Source organism: Cheilinus undulatus, linkage group 13, assembly GCF_018320785.1.
Source record: "Cheilinus undulatus linkage group 13, ASM1832078v1, whole genome shotgun sequence".
NCBI lineage: Eukaryota > Metazoa > Chordata > Actinopteri > Labriformes > Labridae > Cheilinus > Cheilinus undulatus.
Window position 1 is genome coordinate 13,363,273 of NC_054877.1, and position 19,423 is coordinate 13,382,695.

Genomic DNA, 19,423 nt, shown 5'->3' on the forward strand with positions numbered 1-19,423 from the left:
GAAGCTACAGTGGCTATGGCTGGCAAGAGACTTCATTACAGTTTTAAAAGAGTATTTGACTGGAATTTCAAGCTTTTATTCTTAGAAAAAAAGCTAAGTAGTATAACCAACTTGTACATCTTGCACTGACTAATTTAATAACCATGTGCTTCCCTAACTGTATCGGCTTATTTAATCACCAAACCAGAACACAAAACAACAGATTCCCCTTACCACCCTAACTCTGTTTTGGTCTCCACCAGTTAATAAAGTAAAATATTTATCGTTTGCTTAGCAGTCTTTTGGCAAACTTTATTTTGGTCGGTTATAGGCAGGGTTTGTGTGAAGGAACCTTTTTCAAAACAGCCCAGTTCAGAGGACTTCTATCATCTGTCTGGAGTTCTGTTTCTGGCCGATAACAAATGTAAGTCTGATATTCAACTTCCATTTTGGCTCTTTCTTTAGGTTTGGTTCACATCAACTCTAGAAAAAATATATCTTCTGTGTCCTTTCCAGTCATTGTTGTGTTTCAACTACAGCTTAAACCGTATCATATTGTGGCTGTGTGGAATGGAATAGACAGCTTCCCAGCTACGAATTTCAGAGTTGATTAAATGTAAATTTAAGTTCAGACTTTAGTAGATTTATGATATTATATTTCTGGAAAAAATATGTGTGCATAAATAAGATAAATAAAAGAGGATTTAGAGGAAGCATGAGTGCATATCAAACAGTCAGACACACATATTTATCTATATTTGCGAGGACTTTCCCAGCACTTATGCAGAACATTTCTCTGCGCAAGCATGCATTTTTGCAGCCATAGAGGTGAAAACTTTGTTCCATGCATTGCACAATCCTATCCTCTCTCCTCTCGTCCTTACCTGTATTTATCCAGACTCTTATTTACAGCAGATCATAGATAAAAGAAAAAATATGACGCAGCAAATTAAGGAACTTTCTTATCTTTTGACCCTAATATAGCCAGGTCTCCCTTGAAAAGGAGATCTTTGATCTCAGTGGGACTAGCTGGGTTAAATAAAGGTTAAATAAATATTTTGACTGCTTTTAATATGATGAACAGATAACAAAATTCATTAGTTATCACCATGTATTTGATATACATGATAATGATCCCTATTTACAAAAAAGTGTTTTTTTACCACAGTTAAATCAGTTTTCCCTCCCATGGAGGCGATTAATATTGCAGATTGCTCAGTCCTGTATACCTATAGCCTTTAATGTCATCCAGCCATATGAAGGGTGGCAGAAGTCCAGAGGAGTCTTTCACTGAGCTAAAAGGCTTGCTTAGCCCCTTCATATATAAATATGAAAAGAAAATCCTCATTTGTCACAAACTTTTTTAAATGAGATGGTAACGTTCTATCAACGGAGCGCACCTCATGGGGTGAACTACAGAGTAACGCTGCGCCATGCACAAACAAGCCTGTGCTACAAAACGTCTCTTTAATGTGAGCCACTGTAGCTAGCTCCAGTTTATGTGCCAGTTTTCTTTCCTCTATCTGTTGTTATTATCTAATCCACATTAAAAAAAGCAAAACTCGTACCAAATGAAGAGTCGTTTGGGAGTAAATTGACCAGCTCTTCTGAGCCGAGCCAAATGATCTGGATCTCATAGAGAGACCGATTACCCACCACAACGAGCCAGGCTAATGTTATTGAGACGGACCTCAGCTGAAGAAACACAGGCAAGATCAGAGTTTAATGTGCTAAACCATAGCAAAACTGTGCTGAACCAAACCAGACTGCTTTGAGGGAAAAGGACCATAAACACGAGGTGTGTAACGCCGCTCATTCAGGCTTTAGATGGACCCTTTTTTATTTATCCCTGCAGCTGTTTCTTCGTAAGATTTTTTAGCTTTATTTTTTGGCCCAAATATTTCATTACTTTTGGAACACAAAAGTGTCCTAAAGGTCACATATTTTACCCTGTTAGGACAAGTTTATATTAGTCTCAGAGCTCCTCAAAACATGCCTGTGGAGTTTGTTGCCGAAAAAAAAAAAACAGTATTGAATTTTTGCATGTCATGAATCTTGAGGAGATTGTGGACAGGCCACGGGCACATATATTTGTTAGAAAAGCCTGAAAAAGTGTTTTTTGTGTATGTGAACTTTAAGAATTAAGAATGTTTTTATTTTTGCACTTTGCACTTTTTGGTAGTGTTTCCCTATACATGTATCACTATTTACCCCCCATCAGGAGTTTTCCTTTTCCATGTGATGTCATCAGCAAATAATCTATAACTTCAGCTCCAGTTTGGCACTTATTGGGCAATATTGACCCTGTTGATAGACATCAGCTGTATATCAGTAGCCAATGACTGTTTGTCCAGTGAATTTAATGTTAGTACACCTGACTGCTGAATCAAAAGAAGAGACCAAAAAAAATTGATATCAGCTGCACCAGTCAGTTTGATTGTAATTTCAAAAATTGGTATTGGTAGACACCCTAACTTGCATGATTCATGCATATCTTAAATATAAGGAACATTTTAGGCCTACTCTTAAAAGTAGAGAAAGTGTCTGCTTTCTGCTCCCCAACTGGATGGTGATTTCAAAGGATAACTGAAAGATCGACTTCCTGTATTACTTTGAAGACAGTGCCAAGGTGTAGATATGCACACAAAAAAATACAGTAAATGCAGACCAAGTCACTCAGCTGCATGATGTGATTTAAGAGTTTGTGATTTATAGTCTAAAACCTTAGATTTCATAATTCCCAGATCCCCAGCCTGATTATCATCTGCTCCACTCACGAGTGTTTGTAAGAATAGCTCCTTTCAAAACAATCGCTATTGTAGAAATGTCAAGAGTGTAACAGAATTCTCTAAATAAAAGTTTTTATGCGAAGCATCAAAGATGACACAGAGATTTACGCTTGACCACAACAAACACGAGTAATGAGGAACATTCATGGGCTATAAAACAGCAACTCCCAGTGTGCTCCAAATCCAAAAGCAGTTCACAAGAGTTCAAGCATCTTCAGTGCACAATTCATGGGTCCCTGTCTGCCAACATCTCTGCTGTGTCTACTTATCTCTTCTCTCTACTTTTGCTCTATCTCGTCTATCTTTTTCTAGATTTATTTTAGTTAATTATGCCTCTAAACTCAACTGGAACACCCCTTGTCAGTCAGTACGTCTTTGACATGTTGAATTTTGCCCTCAAAGTATGATAACAGGACATAACTTGGCTTTAGGTTTTGTCTGTGGCTATCAGTGTCAGTCAGTCCCTCTGTGCCTTTGGTTTTTACTGCTGATGACTGGAGACAGGACTTGGAGAGAGTCAGGCTCATGAAATACGAGATGCTTGGGGCATGTTTAGATTATCACAGACCTCTCCACTTAACTCCTCATAACACTCAGTCCACTGCTGAGAGAAAAGACATTCATCACATACAGATGACATAAAACATGAAAAGATAAGATGGTTCCTCTTAATCTATGTCACTCCAACGACCCACCTCTAGAGGTTTACACAGTGATACCCGCTCTCTCTTCTGTTACTGAGCAGATTGACCTCTGTGTTGTTATCAAGAAGTTGCATCTGTTACAGTGCAGCTTAGTTCTTGTCAATCTCAATTAAAGTGATTAAACTCAGTTTACCGTTTCAGCTCATGTTTACACAGCTTGTTTTCTCATGGGGTGAAACTAACTGGAAATCTCTGGTGCTGAAAAATGAAGTCAATGTGGAAATTTAAAAAAATCACAGCAGTTCCTTCTGTGTCCGTTTGAGGCTGCATGCAAAAGTGAAGAAGCCGTATCAACAACCATGTTAACAAGCAAATTTTACAGCACAAATAAATATGTTTACACCTTAGTAAATGTGACCATTTTTGTCTAAGTCGCTCATTGCCTCTACAGTACACGCTTAATGGAGATGGATTTTTGTTACTCATCTATTTTAATCTTATTAAGAGAGAATTATTAAGAGTTATGCTTAACCTGCATAAGTATGGGTAGGTGAATTTCACTGACAGGGAAGAATGTAGTAGCTATTTGCCAGAATGCTTAAGGACAGCCTTTACTCAGTCCCTGTGTCTCTAACCATATAGAGCCAAAGTTTGGTTAAAGCGGACATATTATGCAAAAATCACTTTTTCAGGCAATTCTGACAAAAATATGTGCCCCTGGCCTGTTCACAATCCCCTCAAGTACAAGAAAAATCCATTCCCTTCCATGCTCCCTTTCTCCACCTTTCAGAAAATGTGTGCTGAAACTAGCCGTTCTCAGATTTTCCCCTCATGATGTCATGTGGGGAGTTAGCACCGCCGCCAGGTTCGGTTGGGGGCAGTGCCCCTTCAAGATAAATTCCCAAATGGTGTAACCTTGCAAACGACAGATTCCGTGTCTCTTATCAGGCAAACCAATTGCAAAGCTCCAATCTGAAACGGGCCTGACCAATCAGGCAGTAGCTAGTAGTAGTAGTGTAGCGTTTAGCTCAGCTGTAGCTACAGTGTAGCAACAGTTCTATCCAAACTGAGCCACATTTCTTTATCAAAACAAGAGCAGAGAGCCACACTGTAAGCTCTCAGTAGATATGTTTTCAGTAGCCTGTGAAGGTCAGGTTGCTACTGGAGCTGTGCATACCTGCTTCCTCATTTGGTCTTGTCTCTCTGATTGGCCCATAATGTATGCAACAAACCGGATGTTTGGCCCATCACTTTCTAAGAATATTTTTTGAAAAGTCCTGCCCTTCCCAAATGTTTTGCATGGAAGATTTCCCAGATGAATGTGAAATATATCCATGCAATGAATATATGGAACAGTCTATCTGGCTTGCCAGGTTATAGATGGTGACCACTTTCGTTCAGCTTCATTAAGCCACTCTAGAAACCAATGTGTGATATCACTGAGGTCATGTCAATGTTATATACAGTGTATTTTCATTTAATGTTTTAACAATAACCATGTGACAGCCTGCACTCTACCTATATGAGTTGGGTTGGCCTGGTTTCTTGGTTCAGGATGGCCATCAATGGATTTAGCAGTTAACTATGCATACCTGTGTTAATCAGACTTCAGATTTTTTAAGTATCTTCCACTCTAACATCTTTACTTACTCCTGTTTTAATGACCCTACACTTGCTGCCCATTTCTTTTAGGATTGATTTTACTTCTTACTTTTCAAGCTCTTCATGGTCAGGCCCCTGGATATATATCTGAGTTGTTTTCCTCTTACCTTCCAATGCACAGCCTGAGATCCTCAGGCAGGAACCTCCTTATTGTTCCCACCTCAAACTTTGAATAAAAGGCGACCGAGCATTTGCTAGCAGGGCACCTCAGCCTGAGGATCTCAGACAAGCTACATCAGTGTCTTCTTTTTAATCCTTTTTGATAACATCTTTATCAGAAAGCCATCTTGTGAATTGTATTTTATCCATAATCCCTTGTCAATATGATTGTTTTATTTAGGTTTTCCATATTTTATCAAATTTTTCCTTCCTTTTTTATCCTTCTATTTAGTCTGTCAAATCTGTTACTACTTCTTCTTGTATTCTTTTACTTATAAATCATTGATTATTTGTCTTTCTATTGTGTTTTTCAGTGATGAACTTTTATATTTTTGTGAAGCCCTTTGTAACATTGTGCTATATAAATAAACATTGTTATTACATTATTATCCCTCTCTTTTCTCTCCCTCCCAGGTCTCCACCAGCTGGTTTGGTTTTGTATTCACAACTGATTGTTCAGACTTGCATAATTATGATTATTTTAACTTTAATTTGAAGGTGAACTTCTTTACAGACTTGTGTCATGTACTGTATGATTCACCTTCTTTGTCACCTACTCTGAGCCAGTTCATGACAAATGGGGGCTCGCCCGGGATACTTCTGTGAGTGTATCAGCCCTGTCCAGAATAACAGAGCAAATGTTTAATAAGTCACTGGTATTTTTATTATCTACCCCACTTACTTGAGAGATCACATGACTATTATTTTTCCTGCTACAAGGTAAGGTACAAGAACAAACACCCCACCCCTGACGTTGATTTGTTGTTACTTGTCTAGTAGCTTTTCGTCTAGTTTCTCAAGGCAAAACGTCTGAATGAATTTGGTTTGTAAGTCTGAACCCTGCCTTTACTTTAATGCACATTATTCCATGTTATTGTGTCAAACAAGATAATATTAAACCAACTAAACATTAGCATATTAGTATTGTTATGACATGTACCAAACATCACCACTTCAGTCAGACAGTTCACATTTGTTCACATTTATTACAGCAGTTGCACTGAGCGTGTTTGGTGTCTAGCTCTCACCACTCACAGTTTTATTTTACATGCAGAATTTGAAGGGTGATGACATTATTGAATGCAGACAGCTGCAATTTAGTAAAAAGAATACATAGAACAGTTTTGATTACTGTTCTTGCACCCCTCATCTGTTTTTAGGGGATTTATCTTTAAAGCTTTGGGTGAATTTATGGCAACCAAAACTGCCTTTCATGGCACCTCAGCGCAATCTCCTTCCCAGCTGTACTATCAGTACAAAGAAGAACATATGCAGATATCAAAATGACTGTAGTAAAATAATTCTGGACAAAGCATAAGCGTGTGCCAATGGATCCTGAGCATGTCTAAATTTCTTATTTGTGGATCTGAGTCTGATGCCAGTTTTTGTCTGATTGTTTAATCACTGATCATTCTGTGAAATCAGGTTCCAGTGTTGTCTCCTCTGGTGTTAATGAGTGTTTATTTGTCCTCTGACTGAGCTAACCAGTGATTTTCCTGCAACACGAAACCAGGTCATGATACAAAGTTTAAAAGTGAGAGCACACCTTCCCACATCCTCAGACTCCCACTATAGGTGAGGCAGTCTGGGTACCACATGCACCTTTAATCAGCGTGCCCAGACAAACATACATTCCTCTGAGTGGTTATGTGGTCTGCAGAGTCTAGTATGGATCCCTCTACACCCCCGAGCAGCCGCATACAGCCTTGTAGCAGGATAATTCACAGTAATGAGTAGCTGTGAGGTTTGATCTGGTAGAGCATGTCTTGGTTCAGGAGAGTGGTTTCAAACTTTGTTCTTACTGAAGCTTTTCACTCAGATGGGTTCAAGAGTTTCCTTCCATACAGGTGAAGAAACTTGTGCAGCCACTGATTTCTAAATGAGCTCCAGGGTCTGTGCTATGAAGAGGGAGCGACTGAAGATTCATCAGTAATGACTGTCATGAGAAAATCCAGCAGCAGAACATTTTTAGAGTTTTGTAAGACTCACAAGGTGCACATCATGTAGAGGAATGAAAGATCTGTAATGCATGGAAAACTTTTATTCTTAAACTCTTGAAGTGAAACGACTGTAAAATTGCAGTGAGGTGTGTCAGTCGAACATTTCTGGAAAGCAGCACGAATTTTATTCTGAAACTTAAAAGCATGCAGATTACAAGCTGCCTCCAGTAGAAAAACAGCCACTGGGCAACATTTTCAAGACATTTTTGTTTTTATAGCTGCTCTGGGCTGAGCCATGCAGAGTAAAGACGATTATAGAATAATTATACAATGTCATCTTGGTACACATTGGCAGTAAATGCATCAGTTGTAATCATACGCTTCCAACTACAAAGAGGGCAGCTCTGAAGACAAGTACATATGAAAATTGAAGACTGTCCCCAGGATACAAGAGTCCATCAGGAGCGGCCGACAGTACATTTTGTCAGCTGTCAGAGTTCAGTCTGAAAGAAAACTAAAGCTTAGTGTTTGAGACTTGATGTCTGCCAGCGCAAGGTCCAGTTCAACCAAACATTTTGGGCCACAGTCCCAGGAACAAGGTTCTGACATTTTCTGCCAAACAAGTTAAAACAACATGACAAAAAAACTCATCCAACTGCCAGAGTAACCAAACTCAAGGACAGGCTGTTTTAAGGAATGTTTTCACTGCTGAAAAAGCAAAAGGTCATCACATCAGCACTTATGTAGATTAACGACTTCAAAATCAAGTCAGTTTAACCAGTTTGGGGTTTTTTTGTTTTTTTGTTTTTTGTTTTTGTTTTTTTATAAGCAGTTTAGAGTAAATTCCTCTGATGCTTTAAAACTAGGAGACAATTTTCCATCCCACTCTTATTGTACATTTGTTGAAGCTGCGTTTCATAGTGGAATGCTACTGCAGTGCCACTGTAAAAGTTCATATTGAAATATTTTTACAATCATGACATAAAATTCCAACAAATTTTGTGCAGACATTTACGGCCCAAAGACGATGAATCAAACTGACTTTGGTGAGCCCTTGAGTTCCTCTTAAAAGCTCCAATGGCAGGTTGAATTTTACTCTTATGCTGGGGTTGTGCCTACTGCAACTCGTGGGCAAATGTGGCCAGAGGTCCATTTTAAATTCTTAATTCAAATGGGTCATTCTGAAGAGCCCAGTGACTTCAAGCAGAGTATTGTGATGGATGCCACCTTTGCAGTAAAACAATTACAACTTCATCTTTAGTGAATAGTCCATAGCCAGCTGTAAGTGATAATATTAGAATGCCAAGAGGCAGAAGACCATGGAAAACCAGAAAGCGGGGTCAACAACGGCTAAAAGCTTATTCATGCTCAACGCTAGGACCTTATACAGGTATGGACAGACCTTTCAGTCTGTCGTTTGTGTTCATTTCGCCCATTTTTTGTCTGTTCTCTCAAAGCTCATGAATACAAACAAAAAAATGTTGCAATACTGCCGCCAATCGTGGGGCAGTGTTGAGCAGTTCAGCCAACAGTTCAACCGAGAGTAGCGAAACACATCGAAGAAGAAACATTTGAAAGAACTTAAATGAGTTTTCTGAGGAAATATAAACAAATAACAAGTGAGCTTTTCGAAAAAAACAAACATATAAATGATGGTAGCTCACCTGGGGACGAAGACAGACAGCTACAAGAGCACAGCAGAGGGCGGCCCGCTGCTTTACTCTATAGGACAGACAGAGCAGCATCAAAGTGAGAGACAACGGTCTCGAGTGACGAATCACACTTCTCTATTTGGCAGTCGGATAGGCGGGTCTGTGTTTGGCGGATGCTGGGAGAACATTATCTGCATGACTGCAATGTGCCAACTGTGAAGTTTAGTGTCGGAGGGATAATGGTATGGGGCTGGTTTTCAGGTTTTGGGCAGTCTTTATGCTTCAGCATACCAAGACATTTTGGACAATGCTTTGCTTCCAACTTTGAGACGACGGTTTGGGGAAGGCCCTTTACTATTCCAACTTGACTGTGTTCCTAACCCTAACCCTAACCCTGCACAAAGCAAGAACTACAATGACACGGTTTGATGAGTTTAGTGTGGAAGAACTTGACTGGCTCGCATAGCGCCTTGACCTCGACTCAGTCGAGCACTTTTGGGATGAACTGACATGGAAATTGCAACCAGGCCTTCTTGTCCAAAATCAGTGCCTGACCTCATAAATGCTCTAGAATGACTAGGCACATTCAGACATCTTCTCTTCATAATCATAGCTTTTCTCCGCTTGTGCATTTGTAAAGTGGGAGTCAAGGACCAGTACCTTTCTCATTTGTCATTTTTAGTCAATGGCAATTCCAGTCAATTTAGTCAAATTCAAGCTTAAAATTTGGATGATAGTAAATATTCATCAAAGATAATTCAGTTGCCCTAGTTCTTCCCACAACTAGAACAAACTTTCCTTCTTCATCTTGCATTTGGCTTGTTTTTTTTCAAAGGACATAGAGATTTTATGACCGTTTCAACATTTTTCTTGACAATGCTCAGGGCCCAGACATCTCCTCTTGTTTAGCTGAGCCGTTAAGTGACCAACAGTAGAAGACTGTGGTTTCACAAAGTAGGAACCAGATGTGAATTAGCCGAGATGTAAAAAATGCAGAGCAAATTTCTCCTGGTTTGTAAATGTTTAAAAATTGCGTGGCTTTAATAAATCAGACCACTGGTCCTGTGCTCCCTGGAGTCTAACTCGACTAATCAAAGCCACACTTCCACGCACGGCCACATCTGACCTTATTATGACAGCACATCCAAGCACGTGGCCGCTGCTGTGTCATTTTTCCAACGACATCAAAAGCATCAACTCTTCATTAGCTACATCTGTACAGTGCTTTACATCTTTAACTCATACCAATTATCTACAGAGCCTATGGTTCTAATTTCTCCCTTCTGTTGAAACACATAAACACATTTTTGAACTAAAATGTGGTTTGTGTTTATGTGAGAATGGCTGCCATCACTCTGATAAATCCTTCTTTCATCAGAACAAACCAAGACCTCTATAGCTACCACCTGTGCTTCCATTCATCGTTCCAGTCATATTTAACCATTAATTATTTTCAGATCTCCGGAGTCCTGCTGTCCAAATTAGAAATAAAGAAAAAGTCTAAGGGCTCCTTGAGGAAACTCCTCGAGTCTGGAAAACATTTGATCTTGGCTTTTGAGGCTTTTATATTAGCCGTTGGCAGATCGATGCTGTTCAGACTCCTTCACATTCTTAGGCTTTCAGGAAACGTCTACAATAACAGCTCCACCCTCTGTTTAATTTACATTTAGAGGACTGAATTCATTGTAGAGCCTCTCCTGCTGGATCTCTCCATACTCCATACCCATCCCTCACACTTGTTAATTTATGATAAAGTTGGAGCAACTTTCTATATTTAAAAGTTTATTTTCTCTGCTTTTCAGAGATGATTTCTGGATTTATGTCTGCTTTGATGCTGCTGCTGAGTCCTGTAATCTGGTCCCACTTGTGATGCTCCGCTTGATGCTGCTCAGACCTTCTCCAAAGCGCAGGGGGCGGGTCCCGGGACAACTTTCCCGTCTGGTGATTTGATGAACAGAGGATTTTCCAGTGTCAGTATCCTACAGTCGGTTCAGGTTCAGCGTTCCGGCGTTGGTCCAGCCTCCTGACGGTGCGCAACTCTCAGGGAACCGAGTGCTGTGCGCGTTTTTTTTAATGAAAGCCCTTTACCATCAGTCTGTGAGCTGGGCTTGAGGGGGAGCGGATCTGAAGGGCCCAGGCTGGCTGTGAGAGGCATCTTTATTCTGTCACACATGGCGCTGTAAAAGAAGTCCTTTTTGTGGATTGTGGAAGGGACCGAGTGTTTTTCTTTTTTTTTTTTTTTTTTTTTTTTTTTTTTTTTTTGCCCAAAGTCGCCCGTTTTTTTTGTTCAGCCGCGGGCGCTTACCATGGAGATGCAAAGGTGGACCACCAGGTGGAAAACGAAAAGGTGGCTATGGGATTCAACGTTAACCGCTGTGGTCACGTTAATTTTGATTCTACAAGCTGCCAGTGTCAGCGCAGGTAAGAGGCTGCAGTTTGTTAGACTTCCCGGTAACTGTGCCAACTTTCTCCCGGACAGCACGAGAGCGCTGTGGAGGCTGGCTGCCAGCCCATTGGAGGTGGTTGGCTCAGAGGAGGGCTAGCCACTAGCTATCAACTTTAATTAAACACTCACTAAATCGAAGTTTAAACCATTTTTTTGCGATTCAGTGAACCCATTCACCTTGTCACAGAACCAGAAAACTTTAGAGGGCAATACTCAAGGCACGTCCTTTTATAAAGTTTGTCATTTAAAACGTGTTATTATTACTCACGTGCTTCAAAATTTCTTGCAAATTTAAATCGATTGAGCCACAAAAATGTTTCAGATTTAATCCAAAATTCTAAAATGTTGCCCTTAGACGCACTGAACTCCAAAAGCTGCCCAAATTGGTTTAATATGGCTAATTTCCAGCTGTATTGATGTGATTTACGGGTAACTCCTGGACGAGAAGACCAAAGATGCCAATCTCTCAAATTCCTCGAGCATCTCAGGTCTAAAGTCTGCCACCCAGGTGTGGTCAGTAAGAAGAGGCTGACTGTTGATTCCTTCTGAAACAAACACTCCCCTGGCGTGCGTAAAAGTGTGCGTAATGATCAGCTGTGCATTTACGTCTGTATTTAAGTCTTTAGTGCTTCATTTTAGAAGAAAAAAAATCAATCTTTTGTGTTTCGGTTCAACTCCACGACTTGGCAGAACTGTTGGAAACGCTTCAGACTTTACGCACAACTTTTACGCACGGCATTTGGTTGCAGAAGTAGCCCACACTAAGTAGGTAACGTTTTTTTCCTCTTTAAATGTCAGTGGAAATAAGAGAAAGAGTCAAACAAAATAACAAAAGGCTTTAGTCGAACCATGATTTTGTTTATCTTTTAATTTAAATCAGCCTTCCAGTGCTGCTGTAATCACAACCTGACATCTGTCAGCAGAGTTTACTGTAGCAGGGACATTTTTAGGCTTTGATATAAATACTTTGGAAGTCAAGCACAACACTATGGAATTCTGGGAGTGAAATTCCCACTCTGGCTGAAGGATCACCATCTTTCCACATTATCTGGGCTCCCTCTAAGTCCAAGAAGGGGCGTTGATGGAAAAAGGGGAAAAAATCCGGAGTATTTTCTTTCCTCTAAACGACAGATGTGGGTCACATTAACTTCTTTTATTTTCTTTGTCTGTGAGTCACAGAGGCATCCACACTACACTGTGGATCCAGCCAGGATAAAATCTTATACCTCAGAAAGTTGTGGTTCTTCTTGGATGTGAGCTGCTTTTAATAATGTGGCTTTGACATCTGAGGAGTAACCTTTGAAGCGCCTTCTTGAATGAAAAAAACAAGGCTAATTTAAAAGTTAATGTGGCTGTTTGAAATGTGAATCAGAAGCTTATAAAGGTGGGGAAGTTTGTAATTAGTATAAGGTATTGCACCCTCAAGTCCTGCCCCCTCTTAAATGATCACCAGCTTTTGTTTTTACTGTACAAATCCTCTGATGCATCAAGAAAATCACTCACAGCGGACGCCAAATTGTAGAAAACTCCTCCAGAAATGAGGGACCATGAAAGCAAATACCACAGTGGCATGTCTTGCCCGTTCCCCATCTTTCCTCACTCTGACTGATACTTAAGCTAACCATAATTGCATGATGTGCTAGCAAACATTTACAGGCTTTCCAGTGTAGCATAATTGCTGCCTGTGCTGCCAGCTCTCAGTAGATGGCAGTGACACAGAAAAGATGCTGCTCACTGCAGCGACCGCGGAGCCGCAGAGACATGAAGTCAGAATGTCACGGGCTTAAACGTAAATCACAGAGTCTGAAGTTTGACATCAAAATATATGTCTGGGATGAGTTATGAGATGAGAAGAGTTGGAAATCGTGCCGTTTTAAGTGAGCGAGGGTCTGCTGCTGGTGAAAGTGTTTTAATGGTTTTAGCAGAGGTCTTCTCCTGTCACTACACGCTTCACAGCCTCGGGGGAAATCACTCTCCTTTGTCATGTTAAGAGCTTGTTCACATGGCAGATTGCAGATCACAAGTCAACACTAGTGAAGATGTGTCATTAAAAATCAGACACTGACAAATTACCCCTCAGACTAGACTGAAGCTGCGCCTCTCTCTTGTGGTTTTTTCATCCTTATCATTAAGAATAAGGTTTATTTCTTTAAAGGTGGAAGGATCAGAGTCTTTTTTCTTTCCAGGCATGCTGGCTCAAACTCCTGCGAGGCTGCAAAGCTTTTAAAAAGCCATGCCTATTCATTTGGGGGCTTTAATGGGTTTGGGATATTGCCTGTTTTTCAGGGCTTCTGTGAAAACCGTGAGGAGGAAGCAGGGAGAGAGGGGCTGTGGAGTCGGGGATGTGGGGGTGGGAGAAGGTGGGGAAGGAGGTGGGGGTTCCTGGCCAATTCAGCACATCTGGAATATATGAGGCCTTGAGGTATGCAGTAATGCAGAAAGGCATTCTGAAACTCACAAAGAGACCTTTAGTCCAAGCTTTCTTTCTTTTTCTCCTTTCTTTTTAAGAACCAGTAGCTCTCAACTTTGGGACAATATTCAGAAGAGCCACAGACTATTTTGTTTTTTTTACGAGGCATTTGGTGAGAGGTTTAAAAGTTGGCGTTTGGAGCCTGGAGTCAGTGTGGGACTTGTCAAGAAAAAACAAAGCTCAAGTCTGCTAAATTGTCTCATTTCTCTTTCTTATTTGATTAAAAAAAACAACCTTGAGGCGCCCTTTCTTGATTTCTGCTTGATGCTTATCCCCTTAAAATTTTTAACCTCATCCAATAATGTGGAGCATATTTCAGCGTGACTCCAGTCCTTTCCATCACTTTAAAAAAGGCAGATCTGCAGAGTTTCAAATAAGCTAAAACTCCATCCCTGCATGAGCATGTGCTTGAATCAAGCCGGTTTGATTCGCCGCCAAAGCTGTTATTTTTCTGGTCACAGGAGAAGCAGCTACAGGGATGGATGAGATGGGGCCTTCTCAGTTTGGTCTGTTTTAGTTGGGGGGGTTAAGGGAGTGGTGCCAGGGCTATAATGGGTTCAGCATGTGGACTCGTAGCCCCACCCATCGGACCCCCTCCTGGTTGCTGAAAGAGAAGCGGAAGTGCACAATCAGCACTTTTTGACTTCACGTGACTTTAAAATCAGGAGATAAAAACAAGAAAGTCATTAAAATTGACTGCAGTTGGATTTTTCTTTGGATTGTTTTTTAAAGCAAGCAGAGAAACTTCAGAGTGTGGATTGTACAAGAAACGAGCAACAATATGGTTTCTCCATCAGTGTGAAAAAGGGTCATAAAACCCTCCCTTTAAATAATAATGTCTGTTATTTCACCCAATCTATGTTTCTTCACCAAACTTTCACTCAATTTTATGGAGTTTTATCCAGCAGCTGAGGATTTCCTGCGGTGTGAACTTTAAAGACGGTGCCGTCTGTCTGATTCCTCTCTCATCATTTTCCCACACTGTTTTCTGGCTGCTATCAAACATATGGATCAAGGACGGGAGAGTTCAAATTAAGCCCGTTATCTCCGATTCCATAGAGAGCAGAATCTTCACAGCTGACCGTTCAGACTGTGTTTATCATAGCCCGGCTCTTTGAAGAGGACACATCCTGTCTCAGTGCAAAGACAAATGAGCAGTGTGATGTCTGCAGACGCTGGTGCTGCTTTTTCTCTCCTGCTGTGGTTTTTGTAACGGCAGCATTTAGATATAGAGTTACTCTGGGCTTTGGTGGAAAGTTAACAGCTAATAACTTCACCTTCTGTTTGAGAATTCTTGTAGCTTTTTCTTAAAATGTTTCTGCAGCTCTGATTTGTCATGACGCCAATACATACTGCAGTGTTGATATGCGGGCCAAGTTTCTTTGTTTGTACTTCAGTGTATTTACAGTACAAGAGATGTTGTTACATGTGGTTAATGGCATTAAATTACAAGGCAGTTTGTTTGATCTTCATTTTTTGGAGCTTAATGTAGCAATTAAAACCCGGTCTTTAATTAAGACACCCCTCACCCTCGTGGAGAAGAAGGCATTCATCATAGCTGTAATAATGGCTGCTCATTAAAGTGGAACAGACTTTGAATGGGGAAATATTCCACTGATACTCTTGCAAATGCAGAGTTGGCTTCATCCTCTGATATTTAACCAGGTCAGGGGAGATGTGCCAGCCTGAGCTGAACTTATTTTGAGTTTTAGTAGCCTATGTTTGCATTTTCAATAGATTCTGCTGTGCTACTGACAAGGCCGGGTCTAGTCTACTCTTCACTGGGTTGCCAATTTATGCATGAAGTTGCAAGATGTTTTTGTGCATTTATTTTCCCTTCATTATCCGACGATCTACACTGCAAGACTGAACAGTAACAGGTTGTTAGAAATGAGTTGTGTTGACTAAAAAATAAAAAAACCCCAGCTATTTCAGCACTATTTTTCCGAGTTGATAGAACACAATTTTCATTAGTCAAATATTTTTTTCTAAATCTACTCAAATTAGATTATTTAACAATCATAAGTTAATCTGCATATTTTTCCCAGAATACATTTGGGAATTGGATACATTTGCAGCATGAGTGAAGTTACCTACTCGGTTAGATGGGTCCCACCTGTGGGGGCCGACTTAAACATAGGAAGAATGATGTACCAAACTCTGTGGAAGAGTACTTTCTGGGGCAAAGTGCACCTTTCAGTCTTTGTGATTTGTAGTCAGTCAAATGAGCTTACTTTGGGTGGCATGATTGTTCAAAATTAGAGTATGTGAAAGACACTAGGGAGCTTTGCAGTGGATAAGAAATATGCAAATTATACATTTTAACTTGACTCCCATTAAAAAAATATCCACTTCTTTTCCATAGTTAGTTGCAACACATATTTGGGGTAATTTCAGCTTGTTTGGTTTTACTGTACAGCGATGCATACAGTTAGCTAGCTAAACAGTTCAATTTAGATCCCTTTGTAGGGACCGGAAACATCAGTACAAGACAGTAATCCCATTCAAACATTCTGTCTAAAAGGTCATAAAGCTGCATGCCACTAGTAGCAAAACTTATCTCTCTAAGGACTCCACAGGAAGATTTGTTATTGAGTCAGAATTTATAGAGCTTAAAAAGGAAAACTGCTCAAGTAAAATGCAAGGGAAGTTATTTGCAGCCTGAAACAAAGACCAAGTAATCAATTTTTCACATGTCCCACCACTGAAAAGACAAACATAAACTCACCTGGGAGAAATTATGTCTATAATTAGTAATATATCAGCAATATCAGTAACCACAGGTAGAGTTTGGGTGGCTCTTTGGTGGCCAGTCAGATTTTTAGAGGGGGCCAAGACCCCCTTAGCCCCCTTGGATCCTCACCTGTATGTTCACTAAAATCAATCAATCAGCCTTTATTTAGATGGGTCAGTTCATAACCACATTTATCTCAAGACACTTTACAAAGAGGGACAGTGAGGTCTGTTGTATCATTTATAGAGACCCAACCTTAATCTACTGTGAGCTCAGCACTAAGCTACACTAAACTTAGTTTGAATAGAAAGGAGAAACTGTTCTACCAGGCAGAGACCTCAAGCAGAGCCAGACTCAGACACTGCTGACGCTGTGTTGGGGTAGTAAAGGGATCACGGGAGATACAGGACGAAACCCTGCTTACATATGCACAAGACTACTTAAAACTTCCAAAGTTTTCAGGGTGAACTGCATGTGTGAATACACACAGCTGAATTTTTATTCAGACTTTTTTCCTTTCAGCCTCTTGGTAAATGTGAGAACTTCTACTGATGTGAAAATACAGCAGGAAATATCTAGAAAAATTCTCTGTGAAGGAGTAGGAGAGGGTTATAAAGTTTGCAACCAGTTCAAAAGGTTCAGTCTCCACGCTCGTAAAAAAACTACTTCATTATCTTTTCTGCTCACTGTAATGGAAGTCTCTGCTCTTCACTTGACCCCGTAGTTATATTAAAATCACTGATATGAAGGGAGATAATCTCATTATAACATTGTATAGTAGTCTGTTGCTCTGTTTGCAACTTTGGCATCATCCTTTTTATATCATGTCATGCCTCTTGATTCCCCTACACACCGCTCCCATCCAACAGATGTAGTCTCCTGCTGTGAGGTGCATATCTGAACAGACAGCTCAGGCAGATTTCAGTGGCACTCTGTCAGAAAGTTCCATGAAATCAGCACAAGTGCATGGCATTACCATTAAAGATTGTGTTATAAAATACATGTAAATAGCATGAATCAGGCCTGTTTGCCCCACTAGTCTCAAAGTCTGATGTACAAAGCTCATCATGGCAATCATCTTCAAGCACCAACGTTGGTAGTTTTGCACAATTAGCTCTTGTTTTGCAGTTGAATGCGGAGATGAGCTGTCAGCCTCTCCCCTTTAGGCTGAACAGAGCACTACTCTCATCCAGACCAGGGCTGGACCCAGTGGCATCCAGGGCTGGACCAGCATCCACCTGAAAACTGAATACCACCCCAAACTCCTTAACAGTGATTGGCTACTTGCCTTGTCAAGCCATTTGAGCGTAGTTTATTAAAAAGCATGACTTAAACTACATTGGATTGGTTTTACCAACTTAAATACACTAAAGGTGAGATTTATCAAAGATGTACAGTTGGCCTCATGTATAAAATTAGCACATAAAGAAAGTAAATTTATGTTAGGTAGACAATTTCTCTGTTTTAACAATACTTCTTGCCAATACGTCTTATGCCAATGGAAAGCCTGTTATTTTCCTTTTAAATGGTGCTACATTTGTAAGGAACATGCATTTGTGGGGTGAGAAGCAGAGCTGAGTATGTGCATTTTGTCCATGAAGAATTTGCCAAATCTTCTCTGCCAACGCCAGGCATCTTATTTTGCTGTTATGTCGGTCTTCAGTGATGAGTCCAGATTCTGCGTACAGCGGCTGGATTGTAGGGTCAAAAGGTAGAGAAGATGCAGAGAAAGCTATGCTGATTGCTGCACCAATAGAATTTTGGTGGAGGCAGCGTGACGGTGTGGATCGCCATCTCCCTGACTGGAAAAACAAGGCTTGTCATCACTGGAGGCAATCTCAATATAGAGAGTTATGGAGATAAGATGCTGCAACCAGTGACAATCCCATATTTACACAGTCTGGGACTGAACCCCTTCAGTTTAACAGTAATGTTTATAGTATTCATCAGGTAAAATAATGTTGTTTTGGGAATTATATGGTTCATTTTCATTACAATGAGTTATTTTAGTAAAATAGATCCACATTTATCAAATCATCTCTAAATTTGGTTGATTTATTAGAGCTAAAGTGCTGCTAAATTTACAGCTATTAGGGAGCCAAAAGAGCTGTTTTGTGTCATTGATCTGAACCAGATGACACTGATTGATTAAAAGAGATGGAATTCCTATCACTAACAAAGTTCTTCACAAAATCTTAAAGCAAGAAATAGTACTGATTATATTAATACTAAATGCATTCAGCCTGCATCTTTTGCAAACTAAGAATTTGTTTCTAGATTTATGAGTAGACAGTAGAATCACATCAGCATTAAAGCTGAAATGGCCTGCCAGCGATCCTGACCTCAACCCCACTGAGCACTTGTGGGATCAGCTTGGGTGTGCTGTTGGTGCCAGAGTGACCAACGCAACCACACTGGCTTGCTTGTGACAAATGCTGGTTGAAGAATGGGATGCCATCCAACAGTAGTGTGTGACCAGGCTGGTGACAGCATGGGGAGGAGGTGCCAGGCCGTTGTGGCTGTGTATGGTTCTTCCACATGCTGCGGAGGTTACTGTTTGTTAAATGAATAAATTGTTAAATTGCCAATATGTCTCGTTTCTTCAGACTTCATCCAATCATCCAAACTACACCAAACACGAGTCACAGGCTGAATAAGCTGCTTGGCTTTGACAGAGAAGATATACTCAGCTTTGCTACTCGTCCTACAAATGCATCTTTCTTACAAATGTGGCTCCATTTAAAAGTAAATAAACAGGCTTTCCAACAGTAGTAGGTCAGTTCAGCATGTGGTATTCATACCATAGTATTCAATCAGTACTCAACTGTATGCCTTGAGTTTATCTTTGCTGGGTTTCTCCACAAGGTATGCAAAGATATCTGTCCTTTGAAACTATCCGTGTTGTCACAGAGCCTACAGGAAGTGCAGATCAGGAACCATCACCCCAT

General features: G+C 40.4%; 1 protein-coding gene across 2 annotated transcripts in view; it reads left to right on the forward strand.

Moving 5' to 3' along the window:
* Window positions 1–11,131: 11,131 nt before the first annotated feature.
* Window positions 11,132–19,423, forward strand: part of LOC121520793 (collagen alpha-1(XI) chain-like) — a 162,556-nt gene continuing 154,264 nt past the window's right edge. For both annotated transcript variants that reach the window (XM_041804410.1, XM_041804412.1), the window contains exon 1: window positions 11,132–11,246. In XM_041804410.1, the coding sequence (XP_041660344.1) occupies window positions 11,132–11,246 (115 nt within the window). The remainder of the gene's footprint in view (window positions 11,247–19,423) is intronic.